Source organism: Mauremys mutica, chromosome 2 (assembly GCF_020497125.1).
Source record: "Mauremys mutica isolate MM-2020 ecotype Southern chromosome 2, ASM2049712v1, whole genome shotgun sequence".
Taxonomy (NCBI): domain Eukaryota; kingdom Metazoa; phylum Chordata; order Testudines; family Geoemydidae; genus Mauremys; species Mauremys mutica.
Genome location: NC_059073.1, coordinates 2245702 through 2257986, shown reverse-complemented (window position 1 = coordinate 2257986; position 12285 = coordinate 2245702). Strand labels below are relative to the sequence as shown.

The window sequence follows — 12285 nt, the reverse complement described above, 5'->3', positions numbered from 1 at the left end:
GATTGCAATCCTCAAAAGCCAGGGAACTAGGCTAGCTAATGGGAAATGCCAACAAGAGGTAGGTATGCTAAGGCCCACCCCTCTTTTGGAGATGGGAGACTTAAAAGCCTTGGCTGTAGGGAGGTGCTGTTTAGCAATCCATGAACAAGAACCTTCCACCCGGCTTAAGTGCCTAAGGAATTCCTTGTGAGAGTGAATTAGGTGCTTGCCTCGTGCCACACAAAATGGCCAGAGGAGGTGGTAGTGGTACCTATGTTATAACTTGTAGCCCACTAGTTAGAGCACTTACCTGGGATGTGGAAGACTCAAGTTCAATTCCCCCTGGCTGTCTGGGGTGGGGAGAAGAGATGTGGGAAAACCCCTGTTCAAATCCTAAGAGCGTTCACAAACCACTGAGCTATGAGATATTCTCATGTGGAGCTCCCTCAGTCTCTCCTGTTGAAGCAGTCTCATTGTGGATCAATAATGAAAAAATGGTTTCAGCAGGAGGACCGGACCTGGGCTTTCCCACCTCCCCAAAATCCTAATCATTGCGTTACAGAGTCATTCCCATGCACTCATTCTCTCTAACCCAATGACTATTTTAGTATCTATTCACAGTGGAATAACTTCAACAGGACAGATTGAGGGAGCTCCAAATCAGAATATCTCATAGCACAGTGGTTAGAGCACTCATCTGAGAGGTGGAAGACCCCTGGCCAAATCTTAATCCCATCTCTGGCAGATGGGGTAATTGTATCTGAATCTCCCATATCCCAAGTGAACGACCTAACCACTGGGCTACAAGTTATAAGGTTAGCAGCAGCTCCTCCTCTTCGATTCCGAATGGGACCCAATCCAACAGGCACCTCTAAGCATGCCTGCATGAAGTTAGGCGGCTGAATGCCTATCTGCCCCTGGTTTGAGAAATGTGCTGGGGCTTAAGTGGAGATAGACAGCCAGATGCCTAGAGTGAGACAGCAGTGAGCATACCCAGAGGCAGAAATGTTGGCATGTAGGGAATTTTTACCCTGAAAAACTTAGGCACCGGGTGAGTTTAGGTGCCTACAGGGTTTTGCATGCATTTCAAGAAGAATTTCACTTTTCTCTTATATAGGTTCTGGGCCTTGTCAGACCACATTCCCCCAATAAGTCTAGTTGCCCTTTCAAGAATGTAAACTGTGCATTGTAGAAGGAGGAGGGGATTAAAACTACCTCTTTTCCTTAAACCCGCTATTCCTCCACTTTATCAGCAAATTGGGTCATTTAAAACTTTATTTTAATTAAGAAAATTAATTGGGAGATCTGAACTGGTTGGGTTTACCCTTTAAAAAGCATTAAACTGTAAAACACCCCAGCAAGTCCTGCATCCCTCAGGCCAGACCAGCAGGAAAAATCCTGCTTTTTCCTGTTGTTTGCTTGCCTAATATTAGTGAGCATTTAGAAAGCACAGCACGAATATAAATTAATTAATGAATTTGCTGTCAGCCCTGCTCAGGCGAAGGACTGATATGGTCATTGTTTCCGACTGGGCTGCTCTAACATTAAACATCACTTACAAAGTTGAAGGCGGAGCCATTCCAAGCTTCCCACTTCACTTGCTTGTTTCCCTTTCTCCCCGCCTCAGAATTAACTTGTCGCCACCCTGGCATTTTCCAGAGCAGTGAGGCTTCGGCCCCGGCGCGCAGAGCAACGCCGCAGCCCGTCTCCCGGGCAGCGGAAGCCCAGTTGCCACTGGAGAAGGGGCGTTTCTGCCCCCACAGGCCCTGGTTACCGGGGCGGGGTAGGCTGCGAACGCCACACACCAGGAGGCAGCCTGGGTTCAATCCCACCCTCCGGCTTCCTGAGCCTCGGGGCAAGGGGCAGCCGCTCGCGCTCAAGAGGTCCTACCCCGGGGGGCATCGGCCGCGCTCACCCCCTTGCCCAGGCGCTTCTTGATCTCGTATTTCTGTGAGACGAGCTCCTCCACCTCCGCCACGCTCATGCTGCCTCAGTCCTAGCCGGGGGGGCCTCTCAAGCCCCGGGGTCGCTCACAGCCGAGGGCCCGAAGCGAAGACGCGGCTAATGCTAAGGCCTGAGGCGCCCTCAGTCTCCCGGCGGACCGCGCCAGCCAGCACCCCTCACTGTGCCCGCCGATGACACTACTGGACGTGGGGAATCAGCGCGAGACCCCGCCGCCGAGCTGCACGCCGGGACCCAAACCGCAAGTGGGCCTGTTGATTACTGTTGCCATAGAAATAGCGGGAGGGGTGCCGTGCGCGCATGCGCAGAGCGTCTCACTCGCCCCTTGTGTGGGAAGTACCGGTACTGCGGGCCGTTGAGTCACCGAACCAAAGCCAGGGGGCGCCCTCTCTCTGCTTCACGCGCCGCGCTCCCCTGACCCGTGCCTTGGGGGAGGGGCAGCGTCTACACAACTGGTATTTGCCAGGTCAGCTATTGCAAAAAGTTAAACCCACAAATATCACCGTGAGTGCTCCCCCCCATTGTCTTCAGGCGTCTGCCTAAAGGGGGATGCCTGTGACTTCATAGTGCAGCTCACGACTACCAACTTCTCTAATCAATGTGATATGTGCCAGCAATGCCCCTCTGCCATGTATATTGGCCAAACCGGACAGTCTCTATGCAAAAGAATAAATGGACACAAATCTGACATCAGGAATTGTAACATTCAAAAACCAGTAGAAACTTAAGAACTTCATATGGGACACTGAGGCACCAACATACTATTCAGAGAAAACATTAAGAACATTCCCAGTTCGTCACATGGCTCAAAACCTAAGGGTATGTCTACACTATTTGCCGATCTGGTGGGTAGTGAGCAATCTATTGGGGATCGATTTTATTGCGTCTAGTGTAGACACGATAAAATTGGTCCCCGATCGCTCTGCCGTCGACTCCAGAACTCCACTGCGGCAAGAGGCGGAAGTGGAGTCGATGGGGGAGAGGCAGCGGTCAACTCGCCGCTGTCCTCACGGCCAGGTAAATCGACCTAAAATACGTCAACTTCAGCTATGCCAGGGCCGCCCAGAGGGGGGGGGGCAAAGGGGGCAATTTGCCCTGGGCCCCGGGCTCCGCAGGGGCCCCCAAGAGAAGAGCGGAGGCTCCTGCCTCCGCCCCTCTCCTGGAGCCTCAGCGCATCAAGCGCCGAGTCTCCGGCCGAGCCCCTGAGCCCCGCCCCGATCCGAGCCGCGTGGTGAGGGGGCGGGGCTGGGAGCTCCAACAGGGCCTGAGCCCCGGCCCGCTCAGAGCGGCGTGGGGAGGGGGCGGGGCAGCTGCCTCCGCTCGGCGTGGAGCTCACAGCCCCGCCCCCTCACCACGCGGCTCTGAACGGGACGGAGCTCAGGCCCCGCCGGAGACGCGCTCAGTAAGAGGCCGAGGCCGGGACCGGGGCCGGGGCGGTGGCGGGTGGGAGGAGCGGGACCCGCCGGGGCTGGGGGCAGGACCGGGGGCGGGGGGGGAAGCGGGACCAGCCGCCGCCGAAGCGCAGCCCGGTCTTCGGCGGCGGGGGGGCCCCTTCTGTTCCGGGACCCGCCGCCTAAGGGCCCGGAAGGCCCGCGGCGGGGACCCCCCCCGCCACCGAATTACCGCCGAAGACCGGGCTGCGCTTCGGCGGCGGTCCCGCTTCGGCGGTAATTCGGCGGCGGGGGGTCCCGCCGCGGGTCTTCGGGGCACTTTGGTGGCGGGTCCCGGAACGGAAGGGCCCCCCCGCCGCCGAAGACCCCGGGCCCCCGGAATCCTCTGGGCGGCCCTGAGCTATGCTATTCACGTATCTGATAGTGCGTATCTTAGGTCGATTCCCCCCACAGTGTAGACCTAGCCTAGATGTATACTTGCCTCAGGTTTCAGTAAGGATGATAAATTTGGTGTAGAACCTGAGGATAAAGGCAGGATGGCTAATGAGCCTGTGTGTGTAGAAATGGAAATTACACAAGGCACTGGTAAGACCTCATCCGGAATACTGTGTACAGATCTGTTCACCCATGTTCAAGAAAGATGAATTCAAATGGGAACAGGTGTAGAGAAGGGCTATTAGGATCATAGGTGCCAACTTTACAATGTGCCAGGGGGTGCTCTACTCCCTGCTCTGCCCCAGGTCCCCCCCACACTCCACCCCTCCCCCAAGGCCCCACCTGCCTCTTCCCACCCCCACCCCACCTCTTCCTGCCCCATTCTGCTCCCTCCCCAAGTACACCGTGTTCTTGCTCCTCCCCGCTTCCCCACAGAGCCTCCTGCTCTGTGAAACAGCTGATTGCAGTGGACAGGCGGTGCAGGGGGAGAGGGGCAGGTTCTGATGCGGGGGGGCTGCTCAGCACCCACCATTTTTCCCCCTGGCTGCTCCAGCCCCAGAGCACCCATGGAGTCAATGCCTTTGACTAGGATGATCGGGGGAAGGTTATTTTATGGGAGGGGGCTGTAACTGGGTTCAATCCCCTATCTAGAGAAGGGTTAAATCCTTAGGCCTGGTCTACACTGGGGGTGGGGGGGGTTCGAACTAAGGTACGCAAGTTCAGCTACGCAAATAGCGTAGCTGAACTCGAACTACCTTAGTTCGAACTACTTACCCGTCCTGACGGCGCGGGATTGAAGTCCGCGGCTCCCCCGTTGACTCCGCCACCACCGTTCGCAGTGGTGGAGTTCCGGAGTCGACAGGAGCGCGTTTGGAGTTCGATATATCGCGTCTAGATGAGACGCGATATATCGAACTCCGAGAAGTCGATCGCTACCCGCCGACCCGGGCGGGTAGTATGGACGTACCCTTAGACATGAGAGTAAGCCCTCCTCTGCTACCAAATTTTGACACCAGGGGGTGCTACTACACCTGGAATGGATCTTTACTGGCTCCCAGTGGAGCAGTTACTGTCATACCAGTGAAAAAGGCACACCGTAAATATCTTCAATGCACAGCAGTTTATTGAGAAGGAATTACGCAAGCGGTAAAGGGTTATAGCAGGGGTCGGCAACCTACAGCACGCGTGCCAAAGGTGGCATGCAAGCTGATTTTGCCTGGCACGCGGCTGCTGGCCGGGGTCCTGGCCGCTGGCCCCACTCAGCGTCCTGCTGGCTTGGGGTTCCGTTCACTCACCGCGCTCGGGTTCTGCGGCTCCCAGGAGTGTGAGCTGCCGGGGTGCGGGGCGCTGAGCCTGCTGCGGAAGGGGCGGCGGTGGCGGCTCACACTCCCGGGAGCTGCAGAGCCCGAGTGCGGCGAAGGGGGAGCCGGGGGGTGCACAGAGACTGCTGCCCCCATGCATCTGCTGCAGGAGCCCCCCCCAGGGGGGGGCACCAGGCGGCAGCGTGGGCAGGCGTGCCTCCCGGCTCCCCTCTCACCCAGGGGCGGCTCTAGACATTTTGCCGCCCCAAGCACGGCAGGCAGGCTGCCTTCGGCAGCTTCCCTGCAGAGGGTCCGCTGGTCCCGCGGCTTCGGCGGACCCTCCGCAGGCACGCCACCAAAGGCAGCCTGCCTACCGCCCTCGCGGCAACCGGAAGAGCGCCCCCAGTGGCTTGCTGCCCCAAGCACACACTTGGCGTGCTGATGCCTGGAGCAGAACTCAGGTTCTGCGGCTCCTGGAAGTGTGAGCCACCACTGCTGCCCCTCCCGCAGCTCCCCGCGTCCTGCTACCTCAGCGCTCCACCGGCATGGGCATGGTAAGAGGAGTCCCAGGGGGCAGTCAGGGAGCAGGGGGAGGATTGGATGGGTCGGGAGTTCTGGGGGTCCTGTCAGGGGGCTGGGAGTGGTTGGATGGGGTGTGGGAGTCCCGAGGTCTGTCTGGGGGCGGGGGTGTGGATAAGGGTTGGGGCAGTCAGGGGACAGGTAGGGGGTAGGGTTCTAGGGGGGTAGTTAGGGTGGGGGGGTCTCAGGAAGGGGCAGTCAGGGGACAAGGAGCAGGGAGGCTTAGGTAGGGGTGGGGTTCTGGAGGCAGTTAGGGACAGGGGTGCCAGGAGGGAGCAGTCAGGGGACAAGGAGCAGGGAGTGTTGAGGGTTCTGATGGGGGCAGTTGGGGTGAGAAGTGGGAGGGGCTAGGGCAGGGCTCTCCCCTCTTTTTGATTGTTGAAATATGGTAACCCTAGGCGAGGGGGGAGCCAGGGGGCGCATGGGGGCTGGCACCCGCATACATCCACTGCAGCCTGTGGGGGGCACTGGGCTGCAGCCTGGGCAGGAGGGGCAGGAGGGACATGGCTGCTCCCTGCTAGCGGCGCTGCCGCCTTTGCAGGGCTGCTGCCCCCCCCCTGCACCTCACCAGCTTCTCCATGGCTGGGGCTCACTGCTGCCACAAGCGGGATGCTCTGGCTCTCCAGTGCCTGTGGAAGGCAGCTCCTCCCTGCTACAGTGGCCCAAGCCCAGCAAAGCCAGTGAGTGGACTCGGGGCGGGGGCCTCCGGGGTGGGGTGAGGAGGGATGGCGGGGGTGGGTGGGGCTGTGCACCCTCCAGGGGAGTTCAGGGGGCAGGGAGGGGGGAACCTGGTCTGGGGAGCAGCCCCTGGGCATGGCTGGCCCCTGAGCAGGCTGGCCCCTGGGGTCTATAAAGGCTTCTTGGGATTTGTCCCTCAATGAACTGATGTGCAAAGGGGGTGGGGGGCGCAAGGTGGAAGTTTTGCCTAGGGCGCAAAATATCCTGCCCCAGGGGGTGCGTGCACCCCAGGTTAAGAACCACTGCACTAAACTGATAAGATCTGCATTTTAATTTAATTTTAAATGAAGCTTCTTAAACATTTTAAGAAACTTGTTTACTTTACATATAATAGTTTATAGACATAGAGAGAGACCTTCTAAAAACATTAAAATGTATTACTGGCATGTGAAACCTTAAATTAGAGAGAATAAATGAAAACTCGGCACACCACTTCTGAAAGGTTGCTGACCCCTGGGTTATATCAAGCACATCACTCCTATGTTAGACATTAAAAGCTATACATTAAGAGCTATACATTCCCCTTAACGAGGGTCCCTGCGCTAGCCTCATGCAATTCCTGCTTGGCAAACAGAGAAGGTGGTTACCAATTTTATAGATGGCTTCTTCTTTCCTTGTCTGTTCTTCTCAGCCCACTGGTCTGTTTTGGATTCCCCGAAGCAAGGTCTCCGTTGCCTTGAGACCCTTCTGGTTCATGGTCCTACTCAAGCCCACATAGCAGAGTGATTGGCTACTCTGTCTAGTAGTGTTGCAAGCTTCTTTAGGTGTCAATTAAGGAAGCTCAACAGTAATTTAATTTGCTTGATCTTTATACTCTTTTTCCTCAAAGGAGTCACATGTGTTAAAAGCATGCCCAATGGGTGCGTGGTTGCTAATTTTTACCTAATTAGTATTTTTAGAAGGGTCTGGAGGGGTGGTACTGAATGAAGGCTGAGGGAATTGGGATTATTTAGCCTGCAGAAGAGACGAGTGAGGGGGGATTTGATAGCAGCCTTCAACTACCTGAAGGAGGATTCCAAAGAAGATTGAGCTAGGTTGTTCTCAGTAGTGGCAGATGACAGAACAAGAAGCAATGGTCTTAAGTTGCAGTGGGGGCGGTCTAGATTGGATATTAGGCAACACTATTTCACTAGGAGGGTGGTGAAGCACTGGAATGATTTACCAAGGGAGTTGGTGGAATCTCCTTCCTTAGAGGTTTTTAAGGCCCAGATTTACAAAGCCTTGGCTGGGATGATTTAGTTGGGGTTGGTGCTGCTTTGAGCAGGGGATTGGACTAGATGACCTCCTGAGGTCTCTTCCAACCCTGATATTCTATGATTATCAAGTTGACCTGTGCTTCATGCTGGAACTTTATACATGTGATATTTACTTTTGCATTGGCTCGTATTTGTCAACCAATAGGTTCAATATTGATCATGCACATAGACTTTTCCAGTTCTTTATCAGATTTGCTTCTGCTTAAAGGGAACCTGCTCCCAGGATCCCCTGCAGCCATTCAGCCATATTTAACTCATGTTAAGTTATGCTTGCAGCATTCATTGGGTATGGTTACACCAATTTGGCACCATCCCAACAACAAGAAGCTGCACGTGATTCTCAGCGGCGACCCCACCACAACTCCCAAGAGCAGCGTGGATACTTCCAAGGAGTCAGAGTCCTGGGCCACTGCAGGCAGCCCTGAGCAGGAGGTCTTGGATGAGGCAGAGCCAAAGGAGAAAGGCGAGCAGGGCATCCATTGTGCCGGAGAGCCAGGAGCTGTTTGTAACCCCTAAACTGGGAATAGGCGACAGGGAATGGAATGGTAATCACTTGATGATTACCTGTTCTGTTCATTCCCTCTGGGGCACATGGCATTGGTCACTGATGGAAGACAGGATACTGGGCTAGATGGACCTTTGGTCTGGCCCAGTATGGCCGTTCTTATGAGCAGTCCAGCCAGTCACAATACAGCAGCATGGCCTAGCACAGTGGTCCCCAACCTTTTTGTGACTAGTAGCACATTCATGTTTTCAGAAGAGTGTGGCGGGCACCAACAATTTTTCAAGGCTTATTTTGTATTTGTACATTAAATAATACAAAAAAACATATTTAATATTGCATAATATATGAATTCAGAGAGAAGAGAGAAGCCAGAGAGAAGCCGCGAGGACAGAGAACACTGGTGCCCACAGCCCTGGAGTACTCTGTCCCCAGCAGGTGCGGGGACCCGGATTCTCTCCCCTGCTGGGCACTAGGCGGTTCCCGCGCCTGCCGGGGACCGAGAACACCGGTGCCCTCAGCCTGCAGCCCCGGAGCTCTCTGTCCCTGGCAGACACGGGGACGCAGCTTCTCTCCCCTGCAGGGCACTAGGCAGGCCCTGCACCTGCCGGGAACAGAGAACACTGCGCCCGCAGCCTGAGTTCTCTGTCCCTGGCAGGCGCAGGGCAGCGACTTCTCTCCCCTGCTGGGCACTAGGCGGGCACACATAAATGCCCCGGAAGGCACCATGGTGCCCATGGGCACCACGTTGGGGACCACTGCTCCAAGGTGTTGACCTTGATATATCTGGAGCAATGGAACAACTGGACAAAGCAAAGTCATACCTACAGTCTTACTGGTCAGATGAGGGATTTCAAAACGTTTTGAAGAGTGCACAGAAGTTGTAAGAGGAATTTCACACTGAAGCTATTTTCCCACCCATTCAAGAATGCAAGAGCCACCAAAGAAGACATTTTGATTACAAGGCACGGGATAATCTCATAAGAGACCCCAAACAACAATTCAAAGTTGAATTCTTTAACCAGGTGCTAGATTGTGCAATACAGTCAGTTGAACATTTCATGCAGCTCAAAGAACACAGCAGTATATTTGGGATGTTGTATGATATTCCAAAACTCCTCACTATACCTGAAGAAAATCTACACCAGCAATGCAGGGCACTAGAGACAGTGACACATGATGACGTGCAATATTGATGCGAGTGATTTACGTGATGAACTGAAAGCCCTTTCAATATACATTTCAGCAAGATCAACTCCAAAGGCTGTTCTGGAATATATGTGGACAAATAAGATGACCACCCTCTTTCCAAATGCTTTTGTTGCTCTGTGCATACTTCTAACACTTCCTGTAACAGTTGCCAGTGGAGCTTGGTATTTGTAGCTTATGGCCAAAGGCTGAATAGCCTGATTTTGCTTACATTGTGTGATGTGAAAGGGATTTGTCTGCTGTAAGTGCACCTACATGCTGCTCATTTGTTTATTTATTTGTGTTCCCTCTTTTGAACACTGGTTTTGGGATTACACAATTTAAGGTTTCTGTCTGGATTTCTACCTCAGTGACTTGGTTTTGGAAAACTGGCGTAGATGGGAATAGCAGATTTTCAACAGTTCAAGTCTCCAATGTGTACAAACACAGCATGAGATGCCTACATGTCCCAGCAGTAGCCACAAAATATCCTTTCAGATATGTCTGCTCTGTTCTATTTAAGGATTCCTCATCTGGCCAGAGAGTCCATCTTTACAATCTCTTTATACCCCTAAAGCAATGCAGAGGAATTAGCGTGGGGCTGAGGACCTGGCCCATAATATTAGCTGATCATGAGATCAATTATACCCTCAGAAACAAGTATCTGCACTCAAGAACGTCTTGCTTTTTTTACGTATTTTTTATTGTTCTTCTCTCCATTCCCTCCCCTCTCTTTTTTAATCCAAGAATATTATCTGCTGGCGCGAAAGCATCAAGTTATGGATCATCATAGTCTGTCTCCAGAGAGGGAAATTTTAGTTACTTATTTTGTGGAGAAAAGGGATTGCACTTTCAAATGTCACTTAACTATGAAAGTTAAATTTAACCTTCACTTTATGATTTGGCACTAGTGAGGGAAGTAGGGATGTGTCTGATCTTGGCTGATATGATGCTTTTGAGGGAGCTGCCAAAGCCGTTGACTTCCTTGTTTGAGCCTTGTGCCCCATGCTCCTTTAACCAATGGCGCATGCGTGTGAGGTCTTGGCTATAATCGTGCTCCCGAAGGAGTTGCTGTTGCTGCTCCCTCAGTTGAAGCTTGAAGGTTTTGAGGATGTGTGAGCGTCGGATGAGGCTGAGCAGTTCATGGCGCAGTCGCCAATTCTCTGCTTTCACCTGCTTGGTGTGCTGGATCAGACTGCGTACAGCTTCCTCTTCAGCTCTCTTGGCCAGAGACTGAACCTTCTGATGAGAGTCCAGCTCATATTCAGCTTTTGCTTGCAGAAATCTGCTCTTGACCTTGTGCATTTGCTCTGAGTGCTGGATTTTTGTGACCAGCAGTTCCTTCTCCAGCTCCTTGATTCTGCTCAGCTGTTCCAACTGCAGGTCCTTGAAGGGCTGCAAGTCTTCAACCTCCTTGTTCATAAGAGAATACTTTGTCTCCATCTCCATCAATTGGTTCCGCACCTCCTTCTCTTTAGCTGTGTACTGTGAGATCAACTCTTCCTTCTGCTTTCGGACCTGTGCCATATCAAAGTGGTTCTGGTTATTTAGTGTAATGATAGCATTTTGGCATTTCTGAGTGTGTTTGCTTATATAGGTCATGTAGGCTTTGCTGTCTTCCCGAATCTTCTGGGCCTCCTTATCTAGGAACTCATTCTCCCACAGGAAGTGCTCTACTCGCTTCATGTATGTGTTCATATGCTCAGTCAGGATCTTGTATTCCTTCTGCAGATACTGCTCCCTTTCTTTGACAAATGGTTCTGTGCTGCTCCTTGCCTTGGATATATCACCTTCCTTTCTGTTTGTTCCTTGCTTACTTTTTCCAAAATCGTTAGCTTTTTGTTCTGGCTTCTTTTTTTTGGATGCCATGTTCAATTCTGGGATGCCACGGGTACTAGCAAAATACAATAGATGGGAGGTTACATATTGTAGGTGAACTACGAACACATACTTTAAGGTTGGCTAACCCTTCTAGTCATAAACCTCCTGTTTTTAATTGATTGAAATGCTGGCCTGGAATTTTTCATGTTTGGTCTCTTATTCAAGATGAATTTGGGGTGGAGGGGCAGGGAGTGTTTGGTCAGGACTAGAATAGCAGTACTGAGAGATATCAGGAGAGATGTGACTTGGGGAGAGTCTGACTGGAATAACTGAGGTGCACAGACTGAGCAGCGTGATAGGGAACCCAGGGCTGGAACAGCAGGAGGCCTGTAGGCAAGGACTGAGGGACTTTGGCAAAACTGTGTGAGTGTGTGAGGATAGATGAAAGACTGTAAGGCTCAAATTCCCTGTGTGTGGAAAGGAAGGGAGTCACTGAGAACTGGAATGCTTCCAGGCATGTGAAGAAAGTAAGGCCCCAGGATCCAGAGCTCCAAGGGAGCCCCCAAAGGTCTGACGCATATATCTTAAAATCTCTTACCTCAATTGTCCTACCTTCTCTCTCACTCCTGAGCTCTTAATAAACCTTCAGGTAGTTTCTCTGTCACTGAACTCCCAGGAACTAGTAGGATAGTAACTTCTGACAGCCGGCCCCTAGAAGCTGTTAGCAGCTGTGTGGCCTTTGCCACACAGTGAACAGTTGAACACACTGGTGTGATTGGACTATCTTGAAAGTTGTGTGTATCCAAGGTGACAGAATATCATGACATCACAGGGCAAGTTCTGTGTGTTCAAGATGATGGATGGGCAGGGCTCAGTGTATAGTGCAACTGTGTAGGCGCATAAATTACCACATAATTGTCTTTGTGTTGGAATATGCTGAATAACAATGCTCTAGCTATCCGAGAATCTTTTAACTCTTCCACCCATCCTCACATCCCCAGTCTAATTCTCATGATTGCAAATTAAACCCTCAAAACCTGACTTGTGTGCAATGACATCTGTCTATATGAGCCATTCATCTCAATGGGGTGTTAGCAATGTTGAGATTTAAAATATTATCATTAGGCTTCAAT

The 12285-nt window shown here is 52.5% G+C and overlaps 2 protein-coding genes across 6 annotated transcripts in view; both read right to left on the bottom strand.

Moving 5' to 3' along the window:
• Positions 1–2266, bottom strand: part of MAPK15 (mitogen-activated protein kinase 15) — an 81530-nt gene extending 79264 nt beyond the window's left edge. Inside the window, exon 1 of one of the 3 annotated variants that reach the window (XM_045005597.1) lies at positions 1895–2266. In XM_045005597.1, coding sequence (XP_044861532.1) covers positions 1895–1963 — 69 coding nt within the window. In that variant the 5' untranslated portion in view covers positions 1964–2266. Of the gene's footprint in view, positions 1–1538; positions 1765–1894 lie in introns of those variants that run through there. The other 2 variants (XM_045005598.1, XM_045005596.1) reach the window with 2 other exon arrangements.
• Positions 2267–10030: 7764 nt separating this feature from the next.
• On the bottom strand, positions 10031–11957 carry CCDC166 (coiled-coil domain containing 166). 3 transcript variants are annotated; one of them, XM_045006358.1, is made up of 3 exons: positions 11751–11957; positions 10443–11225; positions 10031–10292 (listed from the first exon to the last, which is right to left on the bottom strand). In XM_045006358.1, the coding sequence occupies exons 2-3, from the start codon at positions 11198–11200 to the stop codon at positions 10226–10228; spliced, it is 825 nt and encodes a 274-aa protein (XP_044862293.1). In that variant the 5' UTR covers positions 11201–11225; positions 11751–11957; the 3' UTR covers positions 10031–10225. The 3 variants fall into 3 exon arrangements, with proteins under 3 accessions (XP_044862293.1, XP_044862291.1, XP_044862292.1); XM_045006356.1 differs by having other exon boundaries at positions 10031–11225; XM_045006357.1 differs by having other exon boundaries at positions 10031–11225; positions 11765–11957.
• Positions 11958–12285: the final 328 nt, after the last annotated feature.